The 20325-nt window shown below is 41.5% G+C and overlaps 1 protein-coding gene across 1 annotated transcript in view; it reads left to right on the top strand.

Annotated features, from left to right (window-relative positions):
• Positions 1-5339: 5339 nt before the first annotated feature.
• CAP2 (cyclase associated actin cytoskeleton regulatory protein 2) overlaps positions 5340-20325 on the top strand; it is a 68537-nt gene continuing 53551 nt past the window's right edge. Inside the window, exons 1-3 of the mRNA XM_005434906.3 lie at positions 5340-5619; positions 16741-16865; positions 20171-20271. Coding sequence (XP_005434963.1) covers positions 16742-16865; positions 20171-20271 — 225 coding nt within the window. The 5' untranslated portion in view covers positions 5340-5619; position 16741. The remainder of the gene's footprint in view (positions 5620-16740; positions 16866-20170; positions 20272-20325) is intronic.

The raw sequence follows: 20325 nt of genomic DNA, 5'->3' as shown, positions 1-20325 counted from the left end.
CCGTCAATAGCTAAATGGGTTCTTACAGGACAAGTGCAAGCACGTGAACATAGCAAGGTAAAGGTCTTTATTTTCTGCCTGCCTGAGTGAACTGATCTAACAGAGACTGAACGCTATCTTGCTTTCTCCTCATCCATCCAGCACAAAGGAACTCAGGGATGGACAAAACCAGCTAGGTACAGCACTGGCAGAAGTGGGTAGCAAATGTCACCCAAAAGCTAATTAACTGTTGTGGAAGAACAGAGGTATTCTGTCTCTAAAGGGGTTTCTTTAACTTACTTGGCTTGTAATGACTGCAATTGGGGTTATGCTTCTTACAAACCACTGTCCGAATAAGGGCACAGTCTAGTTAAGTGTTTGGAACAGCACTAAATATATGTCAGAATACACATTGGTTATCTGCCCACATTGCTATTTGTTTATATCCTACAAAGTGTTCTCTCTGTAAAAAATGGTGTCACCAAGTTATCAGTGTGATCTTACCACAAATTTGCACAATTTGTTGTTTTCCTTAAAGCACCATTTCCTAGATTTGGGTGACTGTGTAATTATTTTAAACAAAAATTAAGTTTCTAGCCCAGTGGGTTGTATAGTTACCCTTGAATTCATTATTTGATTATTCCTCCACATCTCAGAAACAGCAACAAAAAAAATCTCAAACATCTCCAGCTTTTTAGAAAAAAAAACAAAAAACACAACCTATTTTCTTCGTGTCGGGATTTTTCAGCACTTCTGCTGCACCAGCTGTCTGGGCTTTCCTATGCAGCAAATCATTGATCTCAGGGAATCATTGGTAAGTCATTCCAGGAAAAAGGTTAGAGCTGACTCTATACTTTCTACCTATAGGGGCTGAAAAAAATATTTGCAATCTGGATTTACTGGGGAAAAAAGTACGACATGGCAGAACCTCCTCGATAATAAGCAGAAATTATTCTTACCGAACACTAGATGAGGGATATTAACTGCTAGGAGAAGAGTACATGAAGAGGACTGATGCATTTTACCGATGATGTAGACACAGCAAATCTTGACAAGCTCTGATCATGATGTTAATGCCATCATACACATGGCGATGAAAGAAACAGAGCAGCAGACAACAAGCAAAAGAATGTCGTCTAGTAAGAGAAAACTACAGCCACAAGAAAACACAGAATAAAACACCAGACTTTTCACATCTGACCCATTCATGCATTCTGAAAGTGACTGGAGCTCTTAAGGATGCTGGGACATTTTGAATGAGTCAAAGAAGCTGTGGCGTGAAGAATACCACAGAACATTTTCAGTCATTTCTGACTTTTGGCAGTATTTGGGTACACTTGTATTTTCCATAGACACCTGGATAACAAAGCACTGACAATGACAAGGTCAAGAGCACGGACATTTAACCAGCTGCAATTATCCCATAAGATGCCTCATGGCTCGCATTTGGGGCTGGAACAGTGGCAGCACGGAGTCCTGAAACTCTGTCACAGCAGAGTATATCCAGCTCCAAAGCCGCAGGCCGTACCTCACTTCGTTTGGTTGTACCGATGCATAACGAGGGGACACTGCCAGTCTCTTAAAGGATCCCCTACAGCCTAGATTGAAAGAAAGATGAAAACAGAACTAAGAAGCTCAGACAGAAATGTTAACAGTTCTAAACCAAGAAAACTAACACTGACCAATGAGTAAGACTTCATTCTGTTTGACTGCTGCTTCCATAGGTTTCATACAGAGCAAAGGAGTAGCTCAAGGTGACATGACAACACTACACTCGCACACTTGAACATTTTGCTTTCCTTCCTCTCTCAGTAACTTCCTCTCTGCCCATAACTAAACAAAACCCAAGAAACTTCACTTGAAATCCATGCCAAAATCCAGTACTGTATAAAACAGGATTTTTAGCAAAAATACAACACAAGCCTGAATCTCATGATAATAAATAGATAGGGCAATGTAAATACTTAGCAGAACTGAGGCCCAAGCCTACAATATTCACCGAATAGCTTTCCCAAAAGAACAGCTCCACAGAACTGCATTAAACTGCAAAACTATCATTAGTACAAGTAGTCACAAAGATTAGTATTTGTGAAATCAGGACATTTTCCCCTTGGATTCAGCAAAGCCGTTAAACATATACTGAATTATAAACAAGTGAGTAATTCCCTCCCTATGTGACAAGCTGCTTAAATACAACTGGAATGCCTAAGTGCTTTGCTACTCAGGGATGCCATTACTCACATACACAACGATAAGCACGTGCTTATTATTTAACTTTTTATGTTGCCATGCCTAAAGAGAAGCATACAACTAATTAATGTAGAATAGTGAAATGAGAGTCCACACCCCCAGAGCTTACTGCATGAAAGAGAATACAGAGAAAAGATTAAAAAGCAGTAGAGTGACATCTGTGAAACTAAATGTAATTTGAATCTGCCTTAATCTTATTTTACAGGTGATCAGATTGAATGATGGCAGATTCAGCCTTATTTCACACTAGTTTGAAAGAGGAGAAATATTCCACCTCTTTGGCAGAATCTTTCCTGCTTTTTCCTCTGTGTTTTGACGCTTGATCTGTACAGGATAACCACAAAGTGCTCTTCACAGATCCATTCAGTTAAGTAGCTATATGCTGGTTTTCAAATTCTGATGACTGAATAGTAGATTTGGTAATAAAAAGGCATCTTGACATGTCCTGAATGCACTCCAATATTATTTAAGCAGATTCAGCACGCCACACTACCAAGATTTTCACGTATCTGAATTTATTTTCACATCAGTAAGTGCTTGTGAAATTTTAATTCCTATTAATATATTCCACATTGCCCCAGCAAAGACAGACTTCATGAAATCAAGGAAATGAGCGTCAATATTTGTGGTTTTCTCCAAACTCATCTATGATTCATTGAGATGCAATTTGTATCAATAGGGAAATTTTGCAGTCATATACATGGAAAGTCCATTTTCAACAAATTCTGGGAAGGTAAGCATTAACATTTTCAACAGTTTTCTACTGTGAAAAAGCATATATGCAAATAAAAGATGCACCAGAGTATTTTCTTCTAAGTAGGTTACAATGCTGTCATTCTATAGAGATTTTGATAGCCTATCTCTACAGCCTCTGACATGTACTTTGGGATCCCTGCACAACTTTAGAAATACATTTTTCTTTTTCCTTGAAGGGATGAAACAACAGCATGTCATCTACTCAATATTTTTGCACATACAATATTTTGCGAAGTCCAAAATTTGTACCTCTCATTCCTTTCTTCTCTTTAGGGGGCTGTTGCTTGACCTGAGTTAATAACTACAGTTCTTTACAGAACTGCCTTTTATGATTACCTTCATTTACAGAGAAACCACAAGGCGCTCCTCTCTAATGTTTTCAGGCATTACATCTTACATCTTTGCTTGCCACTAGGTTGCCTCTGTATTATGAGGTCGCTTTACAATTACTGAATCCCCCTTTTTTCCCTTCTTACCGAATTTATTACTTCTTGTTCCCTTCACCTTAGCCTTAGCCTTTTAAGTTTGCCAACATTCTCCTGGGGAAGAGAAAAATAACTTGCTTGTTTTGTGAAGAAAACACTAGAAGAGGGGAGCGAAGATGTGTTATAGGGAGCTTGTTTTAGATATGTAGGGCATCTGCCAGTTTGGTAACCTCTTAAAACTTTCCATGGAAAGAAAATGCCCAGTGTTTTTTTCCCTCTTTTCTGCATGCCTATGATGTAAAAATATGATGTGGAGTGCTTGACTGTGCTCTTACAGTAAGCTTGTAAAAATTTTTGTCAGCCAAGTACATAACTTTTTTCTCAAATTAAATTGACATTGTAAAGAAATTCAATGGCATTTAACATACCAAACCTTCAACTTATCACTCTGACACTGCTGGGTGCTGGGATTTTTTCCTTCTCTCTGAGTTGTATGGAATATGGACCTTGAGCTTTAATCTAAATTTAGTAGTTTCACAGTTTCTTAATCCTTTTGGGTTTTCTTTCCAGAAAGAGATCTTCTGGGCTTGTTTCTCACCTCTCTTAAGTAGTTTCTGTGTTCTGTGTGTTTTTGCAATCAGGTCTTCAATCCCATATTACTTTTTTCCCTTTTGGAAGGTTTGTGAAGACCCTCTGGTTTAAAACCAGTGCTGTTCTGTTGATTTCATCTGGCTGTTTATACATGCCAAGGCAAAGTAGTTCTTTTCACTGCGTACAGGAAGCTGCAGCAGTGATTTTTTGCAATTTCCAATGACAATTACATGGTCTGCACTAGTGAGTTTGGATCCCAGACAGATCCTTGCAGTCAGCTTGCTTTTGCTTAATGCTGTCTTTAGGCATGTGAGGTCTATGAGCCGCTGTTAACTATGGCATCCTTGTTAAAATACAACTTTCCTCAGCCCTCATGTAACTGCTGCACAATTAAAACAAATCCTTACATTCATTTTTTATGGTGGTGCTGTCAAACCACCAGAAAGGAAACATAAAGTCTTCTAAAATAAGCTATGTATTTTATAGGGAAAAGCGCTACCAATTCTTGCACAACCACATGGTTGACTGGAAAACTGTATGTGGTCTTTTTCATTATCACTAACTAATGAATTGTTTTTCCATTCAAGAGTAAATTGTTCCTTTAAAGGCTGTGAATTCATGGTCTTCTCCCAAGACTTCTGTGCAGAAAGCCAGCTCATTTGGTACATGGAAATGAAGCAGATTTCAGGCGGATGATCAGATGCCTTTTGGGACCACGTTGTGCCGAAGACCGCTTGGCTGGAAACCATGTGTGTTCCCATTTGGCCAGGGGTACAGACTAGCGTGAAGCACACAGAGCCTGACAAACAGGGCCTGGGCATGAGCGTCTGCCTACTGGGAGAAGTCCTGATTTTATGGCCGTACTCCTGAGGGCAGTGACCCACTGCGGGCCCAGCCATGGCAGTGGTCTGGTTGGTAGGGTTTAGTCTGCCTTGGAGGACACGATGAACTATCTTGGTGCATGTGGGGCTGCCCTCTGCCTCCCCTGCCACGTGAGGGGTCTGACGGCTTCCACGCTGACCCCACTCTCCCTTCACAGTGTGGGCCAGGCCTGTGTGGTGCGGGGTGCTCGTTTCCCGCTCACCCAAGCTGTGTCCAGTGGGCAAGTGGGGCCACCACGCCAGTGGCCATGGGTGCCCCTACCCTGGTTGCCTGTGCTCCTCCGTGATGCTCCACCACTGCCATTTCGTCTCCAGCACTGAGCCACCACTGAGACACCTCTCCCTCTCCCTCTCCCTCTCCCTCTCCCTCTCCCTCTCCCTCTCCCTCTCCCTCTCCCTCTCCCTCTCCCTCTCCCTCTCCCTCCATTTTCACACTCCACCCACTTTTTGCTTTCTTTCTCCATCTCTGCCACCGTCTCTCTCCCTTTCTGGACTTGTCTTTATTTGGCACTCCCGGAAGCTGCCGGGCATTTCTCTCCCTGCCTGCCCGGGCAGCTGATGTGACTGACTGACACCGGCTCCCGCTGAGGAGGAGGAGAAGGAGGAGGAGGAGGAGGAAGGAGAGCAGCGGCAAGGCGAGGCGAGGCGAGGGAGGGGGGGAGCGAGTGACCGGCCACGGATTTTCGTTGCAGAGAGGAGGGGAGAAAAAAAACAGGCTACACGGGTCATCAAAGCAGGTAACCCAAGAGCAGGCAGCGGCGGGAGGGGCGGGATGCGGGGAGCGGCCCGACCCCGCCGGCCCCGAGCAGGCTGGGGCGGGCCCGGCGCGGCCGCGGCCGTGGGTGCGCTCCCGGCGGTGGCGCGGAGGGGCCCGGCCGGGCGGCAGCGGACATCTTGTGGGGGGAGGCAGCGGGGAGGGGGCGCCGCGGGCCGGGGCCGGGGGCTGCGGGGCGGCCGGCTGTGCCCCGGGCGCTCGATGTGGGTCAGGCCCGGCCCCTCAGCCTCCCTCCTGTCACCTGCGGCGGGCAGGCGCGGCCGGCCGGCCGCTGCCCGCGGGGGCGAGTGCGGAGGAGCCGCGGGGAGGAAGCAACCGGAGGGGGGGAACGACCCGGGCCCAACGCCACGGCGGGTGAGGGGGCCTCTTCGGGCCGATCCCGCGGCCAGCGCCGGCCGCAGCCGTCAGGGAGCCCCGGGGGCACCTCTCGGCTGCGCCCCAGCCCCGGGTTACTCAGAATACCCTCCGGTTGTTCCTGCAGGGCTGGCCCTGCCCAGCCATGCCGGTCTTGAACTCTCGTAACCTGCGTGAGGTGATCCAGTAGTGAGGTAGGAGCTGCAGCGCCGGCTCCGCGGGGAGCTGGGCGCTACCCGCGGAGCCGGAGGCGTGTGTGTGGAGGTGACTGCACAGCCTACGGGTTTAGCCCAGAGATAAGGGTTAAACAGCATCTTAGGGTGACAGATCTGCAGACAGAATGTATACCTTAATATAAAAATCTGTAAGGGATGCCGCAAATGCAAGGCGATGCGCAGAGGGGGCAGGAGGAAGGCAGAAGTGCAGCAGCGTGGAGCCCAGATGCTGCGTTTTGCAGGAACTTCACATCTGGAGGGAGCGCTGCCCCGGCCAGGCACCACAGCCCAGGAGAGCTTGTCGTGACCCCACCTGAAAATGTGCAATCTGCCCTGTGCTCCAGGCATTGCTATAGATCTGTATCTTGGCGTTACAGGATCAACAGTGAGGATTTTTATCAAGTAAAATTCAGATTTCATAATGCATAGGGGCAGTCTTAAAAACAAAGACCCTCTGGGGAAGAAAGCTATCTTCACATGCATTGCCTAAATGTGGTTGTTTTCTAATGATGGAAAATGCTTTCAGAAAAAAAACCTACACAGAGGCGAGGCCTTTAGGAAGTAGTTGGAAGGAGCCCGTTTAACAGGGGGGCTGGGTGGGATCAATACTGAAAATTTTTATTAATTTATTTCGAAGCCAGGCAAAAGTGGCAACGGTTCATGGACTAGCATGTTTCATTGTTCTGTGCAACTAATCAGGAAACCAGTCCTACTTCAGAAATGTAACTTCAAAAATTATTTAGTGGTCGATTGAATGTGTAGAAATGCAATATGCCACTCTCAAAGCTGGCCTTTTAAGACATGACTGAGTCAAATATCCTAATTTTATGTGAACTTTATGCTAGCATTTCTTTTTAATTACTTATTTTGCAAATTATAATAAACTTTTTTTCTGATCCTGTACATCTTCAGCAGAAGGATTTCATAGCAGTGATTCTATTTTGAGCAAGTTTGCACAAGAACAAAGGCAATCCACCTTCTGCAGAAAAGCCAGGCACATACAGCAATATGGTCCTTTTTGGTCTTCAGCATAACAAAAATGCTAGTCTTCAGAATATTCTTATGATTCATTTGCATCTTTCCCCCTCAAATGAATGCTGCTCAGCTGTGGAAGGTGGACAGGCACAATCCGAATGTAATGAATAAAATATGTTTTCTCTATTAAAGAAAAATGAAGAGGCTGTGCATTATTTACTATTACAGCAGAACCAACCTATGACATGTTTTCATTATTCTTTGCCAGCTATGGCACTCACTCACACGCTTCAGTGGAGAAAAGGGCTTCTTGATACACCATAAGGAGCAAGGGTACTGATTACATGTATTAACACACACACCCCCCATTAGATTTTCTAATCCCACTGTAATTGTTATTAACCATGTAAAATACATTGGGGACCCTAAGTTACAAAAAAAAAAAAGCCCCCAGGACTAAAGTTCCTGGGAATCTGAATTAGCAGGTATTAGAAGAGAAGTATAGTGCAGTGAGGAGGGCTGGGAAGCAGATTATTTGTATTCAGCTCCCAGCCTTGACACTGACTTGCAACGTTACCTGGAGCAAGTCAGATCATCTTTCCATGTTTCAATCTGTGATCTATCAGTGACAAGAATGTTGCAAGTGGTTTGAACACTGGAGAGAAAAATCTTGAACTGCCAGATATGTTGAAGAAATATTCTTTGTGGTTCTGCACAAGTTTTAACATATGTGCAACAGCAGCAAACTCTTAATTGTTGTAGTTGCTGCCTACATTCTTTAGAGAACATTCTTTAATTATCATGCTTATTGGGGCAAAACCAAAACACCTGCAATAAATCAGGTACAAATTATTGGCAGTTATTCAGACAGCTGTTTTATTATGAAATGGTTAAAAGATTTTGCTTGATGAGGCACCCCTCATATATAGAAATAATTTTAATTTCTTTCTTTAAAATTTTGAGTGCATCTTCTGCAACAGGATGAGCAACTGGGAACTAGGCATTTTCCTGAGGTACCGGGTAACGGCTCCAGTTACTCTAATATTTTTTGAAAATCAGTAATTTTGGCAGATATGGTTTACTGACTTTTCAAATAAATTCTTTGAACTCTAAAGGCTCCGCTATACTTCAGAATATCACCACTAGAACTATACCAGAATATCAACACCTCTACTAAGCATTGTATATTGAAATGAGAAAAGCACACGTAAGTACAGTTGCATCTATGGCAGAGATTATGCTAGTTCAGCAAGGGTATGGGTTTTGGGGGTTCTTAAACCTCTGTGATCTTTGACACCATGTTAGCAAGAGTTTAGGGCATAGACATGGCCTTAGTCTATACACATACTGGCTACTGTTGTCATTTTACCCGTGTATATAAGGTATTCTGACTATGTCAAATTTCAGGGACTTTTTGTTACTAAAAAAGGTCCCATTGAGACTGCTTTCCTGAGTATATGCTAATGGAAATTGCTCTATCTGACCCACAATTTTTCAGAGAATAGCAGGCTAAAGAAATTGCTTGTAAAATCCAAAATAGCGGTAGTAGTGTGCTGGGAATCAAAGGTGTAATGCTTTTGTAGCATATATACACAGCAGGTAAATCCTCGAGTACATAATTGAATAGTGTCATATTTTTCCAAGAAGACATGTTCAAATCCTATGCATTGACTTTATGTTTTGTATTAGTTTAAATACTACATTAATTGCTTTTTGGAAGCAATGCAAAGGTTTATTTACATTTCCATGTGTAATCTGCCATTGTTTAGAGAGAAGAAACAGCAGAATAATTCACCTAACAGCTCTGGGTCCTCTAAAGCAACCATTATAGGAAAGGCAAACTTTACAATCACCTAGGGTAGGTCCAGTTTGATCTTTCTGGGTTTCACAACACCTCAGACTGAAACAGGAGGCATAAATAGCTGAATGTCTAAGATCTTGTAAGTAAGCAAGGTTGCATAGATTGCCAGGACCTCTAAGTAGTAAGCAGGTTAGAGCAGGAAATGGAAAGGTCTTTTTTAGTAGCAGGTGGCCCACTTCATCTTCAATCAGAAACAAAGGCACAACACATTGCAATGCTAGCAGAATTGCAGAACCGGTGGGCTGAATTTTATAATGGGAGATGGGCAAAGATGGAGGAGATGGGATCAGTGAAGATCACAAATGAGTTGCAGAGCAAAGGGAGTACTCAAATGGCAAAAAGCTTGCTTCAGCCCTCCTGGCTGCTGCCATGCTGGAAGAAGAGCCATGGGCTGCAGCCTGGGCTGGGCAGCCTGGGACCATCAGAGAGAGAGTGCCAAGATCATAATTGTAGCAGGATGTTCTGGTAAGAGCAAGAACACTACCGAACTTGGCTGAAGTCAAGCCCAGCTATTCAGGCTTTTGTGTGATAGGGATGTGCATGAGAGAGAGGGTGTGGAAGTGTTGTGAGAGGCCTCCCTCACAGCAAAGAAAACCCCTACTAACCGCGGTACTGAATAACTCTTGTCTCATGTTTCTGCAGAAGACATTTCACAGCTTGTGTTTCTAGAGCTTGCAACGCTATCTGCTTAGTTTTAACTTCCCCCTTTGCTTTTCTCCTTTCACATCCCACAAGTACTGAAACACTCCATAAGGGTTTGTACTTTGTGGAGTTTACCCTTTCGGAGAGTGCAAATTCAATTTGGTTGGAACCGTAGCATAAAGAATCTTACTGTTCAGTTATTATAAACTGAAGCACTTTAATAATATCGATGCCTGCATGCAGTATTTTCTCGGTTCAGCAGGGCAGCCTGCTTGCGTACAGTAATTGGACTTGTGACAGGTAATTAAATGGCTTGTAAGGCCTTTAGGATGCTTGGTTACATGAAGAGCACCACACTAATACATAGTAAATGAGGTGGCTAAGAACATTGTGTTTCTGTTGATTGGAGAGATACTAAAACTCTTACACTTCATTGGAGGGAGAGAAGAAAATAAAACCAAGACAAAAGACTATGAGCAGTGGTGACAAAAAGGGAGCATAAAAAGAATAGGAGAATGCACTTAGAAACTGGGTTGCCTTGGTTATTTTAAGTCAATCATGCTTACACAGACTGTCAAGACTTGACTGCTTCAGTATATCATTAAATAATGAACTTGTTCTTTGTGATATTAAAATTAGTAAGACAGTCAAAGTTATTCAGCGAGGGATAGGAGCTCTTCACAGAACTTACATATAATTAGAAAGTGAACTGATATTCCAGGAGATACTAAGCACATACATGAACATGACACATTTTAAAGAACGAATATTAAATTATTAGAGACCTAACCATAGTCCATGCTGTTATTACATTGATTTGTAGACACGCAGCTTGACGTGTGCAGTTGCTCACCCATAATTATGGGACTAAGCTGGGATGTGATAAGAAATCTAAAATGCGTCAGCAGTCTTAGGGGTACTTGTCAAAATAGAGATTGTTTTACAAAGCAGTTTTGTAATATTTTTTAAACAGTGGGATTCAAAAATGCCTCCATTCCTTTCCTGCATGTTTTTGTAGACAGCAGCCTGATCACTGGGAGAGAGAGAGAAGCAGAGGAAGAGCCAGAATACAAACAAAGTATGCTTTGTGGTACCAACAGCATAAAGCCAGACAAAGGAAAAACTTAGGTTAAATGGAAGAGGTTACACATGAACCCCCTTTTTCCTCTTCTGCACAAAAATCTTTTCTGCTTATAAAAAATAACCCTTGGAAACCAGAGAGGGTATGCCAAAGAGAGAATTCCATAGACAAGATAATTTAGGTAGCACACACATGCACAGCAATAGAGGACTCATTCGAAGCGTACCAGTTGTTTTATCACACACATTGAGCTATAGGCAGAAGTATTGTATGATGAGTATACTAGAGCCAGCCAAGACTTCAAACCAACTTATCAATCAAAATGGTGCACACATCCACAAAAAGCAGAAGTCACATAGACATTTTTGTCTTTTTGCTATTCCATTTATAACATTTGTCCATTCTAACAACAAAAAAAAGTTGTCAAAATTCTAATACTGTTAGATATACATGACTATATCTTTTATTAGGATAAAAAAAAAAGATATTTCTTTCTTTATATTTAAAAGATCATTGCTTCCAAAGGAGCTAGTAGCAGCTGTAGAGGCAAACCAAGGAAAATAGATCACCAAAAGCTCTGATTTGAAACTGCGCAGGGCTTTACTGAGAGGTCTTCCGGTTTAATCCCATTTGACATCAGTTTGACAAGCCTCTGTTTACATTCCTCCCATACAGCTAATGGGAAACAAACCACAAACCATACAAGGTAATGTTTCTGTCTGCCTACCAACACACACTTTCTTCCACCTAGTACTCTCTTGCTTTGCATTCTCCACCCAAAATGTTTCATGGTAGTGACCCAAATAGCTTCAGGGGCTCCTCATCACCACTCAGCCAGAACCAGGCAGCTTCTGAGCCCTGCCTGGGAATGAGCAACCCCTGAGGCCCGGAGCCAGGGGGTTTTCATTGTCCGGACCAGAATGGGGTGCAGCAGGAATTTGGGTGTGCTGCCAAAGGTGGCAAAGAGACTGCCCACTCAGCACAGCTCGGGGTCGGGCATACATCTGAACGGCAGTGTAGGAAAGGCAGCCATTTCAGGCTCAAGCTCACTGTGGGGGCTTTTTCTCAGAAATGAAGTGCCATAAGATGCTTTTATAATTTGAAGGGATGTTCAAGAATGTGCACACATTTTCCCCTCCCTTCATGTAGATTGATGTATATTGTACAGAAGAACTCCCAGAGGACACAGTACTTTGGATCTATAAAACGTTCATGACTGGCTCTGTGATAGTGCCAGCTGGCAATCTAGGTTTTTTTCTATATTTTATTTCGTATCTCAGTAGCAATTTATTAAGACTATGAGAGAAAGCACATGTGCAGGCTGCTGTACTTCTAGATTATGATTTTCCAAGCAGGGTAAGAATGTTAGATACAATTAAAATGCCACACTGTTGCCTGCATTCTGTTTTAGGCATCCGTCCTTTTCTGGCATAGAGTGGAAAAGCAAAATCTGACCTGTAGCATCTCACATGATGAGCATGAGTGAAACCTGGCATAATTTTGCAGATGCTAGGTGGATTTGGAAGGACTGGTACTTAGGAAAGAAAAGAAACCAAAGAAATTAACAAGTCACTTCTTTTCCTTCTAAATTAAGAGTCCTAGGAAGTAAAACAGACCATGGAACTTTATACAACCTCTTGCTGAAGTTTGTCAGAATAATACGGTACTTTACAAGGTGGCACCATTCCTGTATTCAGAACTGCCATTTTACATGCCTGATAAGTCATTGTATGTTTATTATTTTTTCCCTTATGCTACTATACTGCTTTTCCCTATGGGCTCATTACAGATTGTTTCTTCTTGAGATAGAGCAATATGTTCCTCTGTCGTAAGTCACATATGATGGTAACAGGAATAGTACCTGTGTGCTTTGGCTTCCAGTTGGACTGCTGTTTGGGATGAGTATGTCAGGGAATTTTAGTCTACAGACAACTTTTTTCCCCTTGATAATAGATAAATGGTGCTTTGAGACAGCTGGGAGAAAAGCAGTGATCTCAAAAGGCCTGTCTATAAAGAGAGGTTTGCTTGTTGGTCTTCAGCACGCCTCGTTCTACCTGGTTTTGGATTAACTTCTTTTGGGGAAGAAACGACAGATGGTAGTATTACCACATGCCTTTAGCACTCCCCAAAAAGATACCACTAACAGGACAGATCTGTGGATCCTCCCACTTATTTTTTGTGCACAAGAGACAGTTAACAATGCCAACATTTAAATGATTGTCAGTAGATGTGGGTTAACACCTTTCCTGGCTCTTAGTTGACCTTATTTTCAATGAAGGTCAGTGTACTTCTCTACCAAGAGAGCAACTGGATACAGGATTATGTGGGAGTTGAAGCACTGTTGTTTTTAACTCCTTATAGGTGGTCAGCATCAACTCCAGGAACGGATATATGATTAACCCCGATAACCCACTTTGAGATCAAAACTTTAATTAAAATTCTGGTAAAGATGAGGTAAATAATCTGTATTGATGTGAAAACGTGCTTTATGGGAGTGGAAGCATCCCATAGATGTATTTACATCCTCTTTACTTTTCATTAACGTGCAAAGATTTTATTTGGCACTGTAAGTAGAGCAGTCTTATATTATATTTATTTATAGTATAAGCTCTGGTGCTATATCACATGAACCGTATCTTCACAGAGTCAAGCTGTACCATTTGTGTTTTGGCTCCTTTTGAGCTGTGGCTTTGTGGTGTCAGTTTGACCATGCAGCGAGGTGTGGAATTATAAGTAATCAGGTGAACAGCTGAATATAGGCCAAGAAAATGCTGAAGGTTGTCATAACATGAACCAAATACCTGAATCCCTAAATACAGGCAAAGTTGTCAATGTTTAGACTGAGAACGGATGAAGAGAGTTTTCATGCTATTGTTCAGTGGAGTCTTCACTTCAGAACAATTACATTAATTCCAATCTTGTTGGTAAGATAGATGCCTAGCCAATTGACGGTAAAATGAAGTGTAACCATAAGTTTATTGTATGTACAACTGATTTGCTCTTGCATTGTTATATACAGTAATGGCAAAAGAATACTTGCACTTTATCCATACATGATAGCGATACCTGTGTGTGTACTTATGTGCATGCATATACATAAGTATAGACACAAATACCATGTAGTCATGAATATATCAGTACACAGATAAAAAGATAGGTTCAGTGTAAACATAATAATTTGAGGAGTTCTTAAGTGTAACATTCCTTATAAAACCAAGAAAAAACTGGCATCCCTAATTTGATGGTTAAAATGGTTCCCACTTCTGTCTAAAAATACTTTAACAATGTATTATTCTGTGACTGCCTTGCTGGTGATACCTGCTTTTGAAAGAACAACATCGTAGTTCTCCAGCTAATGGGAACTGAATAAAGTGGTGAACAATATAGTGAGCAAAAGACTGTGTTGCATCTGGAAAGTTTTGCATAAAAAAGGTCCATTGGGTTATTGAGTTGGTTTATTCCCTTGAGCTTCTGATACCATAGTCCATATTCTTAGTAACTTACAGAGGGAAGTTTGTTGTGTAGAACATTGCAAGTCTGTTGATTTCTGAGATTCCTTAGACCTCCAAGTGTGTGCCATCAAACACGTTGGGTTTGTAGTCAAACACTTGTGTCCTTCCATGGGCAAGATCAGGCTAAAGAGGCCAAAAAGTAACAGGTCTTCCAAAGAAATTTGTACATGTCATCAAGGAAAATTTTAAGACAGATGAAAAAAACCCAACCTACCAGACTGTATCTTCAAATAAAGAAAAACAGGAACTGTACTGGAAATATACTTTAAAATACTGGTAAAATAAGTTGACTGTCAGTATGCCACATTAGATCAGCCTGACTTTAGACTGGTTTAATACATAATTTTTGAAACAGACACCATTTTAGGCTCTTCTGTAGCAGGGTAAACTGTGAAAATAATGTGTACATAGTATTTTTGAGGATTAACAATGCTTTGTTTTAAGAAGAGGTTTAGTATTCTCACAAAAGTTTGAACATTTCAAAAGCTGTCCTGATACTTTTATCTCACACCTGCCAAGATATTTGTAACCGTACAAAAAGTTAAGGTGTTTTTTTTAAAAAAATTCATTGATTTTTCAAACAGAATAGTGTGCATTTTCAGTATAAGCCAAAAGAGCCCCTCTGTATTTTGACAGTACTTATATGTACACTGTCTAATGTCATCCTCTTTTGGGGGTTTGCTTTTTTATTTAATGTAAATAGGAAAAACCCATAAATTCCAGACAAAACTTTCTCATGAGAATGGTTCTTCCAAGGGTTTCTCACTGTAAAATCTTCTGCCTCACTTTTAGGTCAAACACAAACCTCGTTATATTTATAGGGTAAAGTCTGAAGGTCCCACCTTATTTGATAGACAGCCTGACTCAGCACCAGAGCTCCGCATGTGTTTCCACAGTCCTAGTAGCTAATCTTCTCTCTCACTTAAAGTTTAAAAATTAAAATACTATTATTATTTTATTAATAAGATTTGTTAATACTGATTTGTAAATCTGAACCTTACTTTTCATGTTACTTTACTTTTTAATTATAAAGTTTAGGGATTCTCCCCTGAGTATGGGGACACTGAAGCAGCATGGTTTGGTTTAGTTGCTCGTATTGCATAGTATTGCACAGTTGATTGGAATCTACTATTAAGCTTTGGTATCTCTGAAACGCTAGCTCATTTAGCAGGCTGTTCATTGGGAACTAATACAGTTACACCTATATTCCAGGTATGCCTAACCTTTCTACTCTACAAGCCATACAGCAATCAATGTCTTGTGGCGGAGTGCCACAGGGGAGGGATGCTGGGAGAGCTGCTGATGACCTGCTTGCCCCAGCTGGGGATGCGAGTCCCCCCATTGCCCCTACATCTGCCCCTACACCCCAGTGCTGGCGGGGGACGTAGCCTAGCGTGGATCACATTAATCTAGAGCCATAGATCACACACACCCCCAGCTGTATGTCACTTAGCAGAATAAAACACAACCTTGAGTAGAGAGGAACGTGTGCCTTAAACGTGTTATATTAAATGACAGGAGATTTAAACAGAACTTTGTCTTTGCTTATATAACTGTTTCTCAGTCTGAGATGTATATAGCACTGTGTTCTCTGAGCCATTGGCCAGTATTCAAAAATGTCAATGCCTACACTTCCTCACATGTAAGAAAGCAGATAATCATATTGTGGGGAAAGAAATGTGTGAGTTCTTAAAAATTTAGCCTAATTTCTATTTCTTTTGCAATCAAAAGCACTGGCGCAGTACTGCACAAGCCAGCCCCTGGATTTTTTTTTTTTTTCTTTCCAAAGGTTAATTAGCACCTGATTTAAAAAGCTGGGGAAACACTGATTCACATCAGGTACTTTTGTAAGAAAAAAATAGGTGATGGGAAATCATACTAGAAGAATAAACAGAAGACCTTGTTGGCTTCTTTTATAGCCTTCAATAAAGTGGCTGAGTCTTACTACAAAGCCTAAAACACTGAAGCAAATTTCAGAATGTATCTTTTAAAAAACTAGAAGGTATGCATTTAAAGTCTGGCTTTAGTCAAGTATTAATTGTGTCTCTGTTTCTGCATCTGTAAATGGCTGATGCAAATCGTTGTAGGCGTAGTTTTTACCATTTACGTTTATAAATATTTCAGTCATCTCAATATCTGATTGGGACCGTATGCATATATTTGTCATAAACTGTCCACATATGGGCTGTGCAAAGCTACGCTAGCAGTGCTTTGAGTCTGCTGTTTATATTGAAAACACGGGGCTGAGTACAGATCATATTCCTTGTTGACAAAGAAGCAAGTTACCGTATGTCAGCTGCTTCGCTGCAACTGCTTATATGCCAGAAAGACAATACTTAAAACCCAGGAGTTTTACCATAAAGGCTGATGAAAGGTAAAGCCACAAGATGAACAGAACTGTAACATGAAGTAAAGCATGGGCTGTTTCTATCCTTAATTTCAGAATGGCAGAGACTCATGGTTTGATGGAGAGACTGGAGAAAGCAGTGACTCGACTTGAATCATTATTTTCAGATTCACACGGATCTGGTGGAATGGAGTGTGATGCCATCAATGGAGTCAATGGAAGTAAGTCTGTTTTTTTGAAATGCCAATTCTCTTGTTAAGAAATTGCAGGTAGTACATGTGTTTGTCTTTTAAGAGGGAGTGCAATCCCACCCCTTATGAAGTCTGTATCAAAGGTATTTTAAAAATTCAATTTAGACATGTCATGTGGCAAGCTTAGTCATATGCATAATTCTAAATTAATAGAGCCTAGAAAATTCAAAATTTGACTAGCCTCTTAAAAATACTATCCATATTTCAAGCTTTATCACTTTTCCATTTTAGGACTTATATTGTTTGTAGGTAACTCACCAGATGAAGATGTCTGCTTGAGCCCAGTTAGCAGAAGAAATGAGACATCCCCAAATTTTACAGCATAAATACTTCTGAAGAAGTCACCAATCTAAACACGGAGTTAATTTGCTATGTCTCTGAATTTTGCAGTGCAGACCTACTTTATTTAATTGTTTAATATCCTTAAACAAATACGAGTTTGTTCATAAGCATTTGCTTACTAAGGGCTGCCACACGTCCATGGCCTTACACTGCTACCGCTTGAGCTCCCCCTTCTCAAGTGGATCTCCAAAGCACCAAAAAAATCTGTCTTCATTTATTCACATCATATTGACAAATCATATTTTTTCACTCCTTAATTTTTTTGTTGTTCCTGGAATTTAGAGGGTAAATAACCTCATAAATATGGCAGTTCTAATGTTGATGGAATAGAGGTGCCCTTTCCTTTCTCCAGAACTTTCTTTTTCACCCAGAAGCCTGACATGCATCTCTTTCTTTTTAGCTTTGTGTCTTTTGCTTTCTGTATTCCTTGGCTCTTTCCTGCATTGTCCAGAGAAGAGCACATCTGAGCGTGGACTCAGCTGCTGTAGAGAAGCTGCAGAAGAAGCAGAAAGTTGCAGGCAGCTTCCTTACTGACACAGAAGCAAGTCAGTGTATGTCAGCTGCTTTATTGTCCCTGTATGCCAGCCCTTACCACACAACACATGCGAGGGATCTTCCCCACAGTCGTGTGTGCCATGGGCCTACACACTGGCAGCTGCTGTGGAGCAGCTGACTGAGAGCAGCGTGTTTCTGTGGCAGGAAGGGAGCATCTTCCAGCAGCCTTCAGTAAGCTTCAGTAATAAAATGCTTACAGTCCAAAGAAAACCTAGACAGCTAGTAAACCATGGCAAAGTCATGGAGAAACACGGTCTGTTTACAAACTGACACATAAATCAATCACTACTAGGAAATCTGTCTTTTTAAAAAACACAGGCTTCAATCCTATAATAAATCCATTTAGGTGAATCTCTATATTAATCCACAGGTCAGTATTGCAGAATCAGGGCTGCTTTCAGAACAGATGGACTCACACGTGAGGTGCTTCCATGAAAACTGCTATATCCATGGCCTGAGCTAAGAGCTCAGTTAAGTGGAAAGGTTCCCCCCACAGGGAAGCAGAGCCTTAAAACCCCAACAGATCCCTAGAAGTAGTCAAGTGGCAAACCTTGTTGGAGCGAGGTTGTAAAACACAGCCACTGGGAGACAGCAGTAAGAAGCTAAGGTGAGCTGGCACTTGCCACTGTCTCACATGGGGGGAGGCTCGGGAATTAGCTTTTGCTGATGCAGTTAGGAAAGACTCTACCAGTTCTTCAGTTTGGGCAACTGATACACACGTGGTGCCACAAACACTGTTCTGTATGGCTGTGTTACTGCGCCTCTGCAGAGGCTCATACAACCTCCACAGCAACTGCAGAGTTGACAGTCTTACAGAACGGGTCTCTCTTTCTTGCTCTCCTTTAAAACCGACACTCAGCCAGAGTGTGACCTTTTAAGTCTCTAGTGGAAATGGAGATATATTGCTTTCTTCTACCATGACCCTCCCCCTAAAAGGCCATTCCATAAATAGAATTATTACAAAAAATAACCTTGGCTTTTCAATTAATACTTTTTCAGAAACAACAAAATAACGAGGAGGATGGGAGAACTGTACCTTCACTGTTTTCCTAAATGGCATTACAACAGCGGGATTGCAAACTAATCATTCAATTGCTCTGCATGGCCCACAGCAAATTCTAATAAATGCTCCTGGCAGTTAGCTGTATTGAATAGCAAAAAATAGCATAGTTGCTTTCTAGTTTTGCATAGGACAATTGCCATTTGGCGAACTGCTATTTAAAACTCTGCTCTAAAGTAAAAGGTTACAATGATTCTCTTGGAGACACACACAGATTGTGACAAAGAACATAAATGGGCTTTGGAAAGCATCTCCACAACTAAAACCTTTTGTACACTTGGTCATTTGAGGGGTTTACACACAAACACTTAATATGGAAGAAAGCCCAGAAATTCCTCAGAATTAGAGGTGAGTGACATCAAAAGAACAAAAGGAGCCTTGAAATCCTGCCTAGCTGACTAACTACATGTTTTTTTCACACAGGCCATTGCAAACTCCAATTGCCAGAGCCTTTCTTTTTTCTGTCAAGGAGCCAGATGACTCTTGTGGAATAAAGAGGGCTTTCAAGATTATGAATTTGGACACAATTGTCATATAGTGCCAAAAAGTTAAAAGCAAACTCGCTGGGGAAAGCCTTGTACCTCTTCAGAGCAATCTTCAGGCTTCATTAATGAGGGAGAGAGGCTGGGAAGAATTTTAACCTTGGTCTCTCAGATACTACAGATGCCATAAATTCACACATGCATCACTCATGCTGGACCTGGCAAAGGTTCTGAGGCATAGACAAGACCAGAGGATATGTCAGGGAGTAAAGGGAGGGCTGGAAAGCGTCCAAGGAAAGATTACTTTTGCTGTCTTGAAAGGTACCACATAAAGCCATTTAGAAGCCAGGTGCATAAGAAACTGAGTCTCATCTGCATTTTCTGATTGTCCACTTGATTGGGAAACTGCTGTGTATACCATATAGAAAATAGAATTTTTATTCCTCTGTTGGAATGTATAGAATATATATATAGTAAATGGGATGTGTCATCTAGAAGACTCGTTTGAGCTTTCTTTATCCAGCGACAGTTTTGCAAGGTCAGACAACAAAAGAAGGAGATTACAAAGCCACGTTTCACTGCATAAATCCACTGTCAAGCCAGTCTAAAGTCTCTTATCTTACTGGAAGTTGAATTGCTTGCTATTAAAAGCCACCAAACAATACAAAGATCTTCAGGAATGCGTGGGTGGTATAAAAATCAATGAATATGGCAGAAATTAAGTTAGAGCAATTTCCCCTGTTTCTATGGTATTTCTCCTCCATCTGCTGCAAAGGAATGTCCTATGCATTATGTACTTTATGAACTCATTATAATGGAATGCTCTTCTTTTATAGGCATAGCACCATATGTTGAAGCCTTTGATAGGCTGCTGAATGGAAGTGTTGCTGAGTTTCTCAGGTACAGCAAGATTCTTGAAGGTGACGTGAAGACACATGTGAGTATTTACTCAAACTTTGTCACAGTGATATTAGTGTACAAGTCTTGGAAT

Source organism: Falco cherrug, chromosome 3 (assembly GCF_023634085.1).
Source record: "Falco cherrug isolate bFalChe1 chromosome 3, bFalChe1.pri, whole genome shotgun sequence".
Lineage (NCBI taxonomy): Eukaryota > Metazoa > Chordata > Aves > Falconiformes > Falconidae > Falco > Falco cherrug.
The sequence above is the reverse complement of the archived record's forward strand: the minus strand, read 5'-3'. Positions and strand labels throughout refer to the sequence as shown.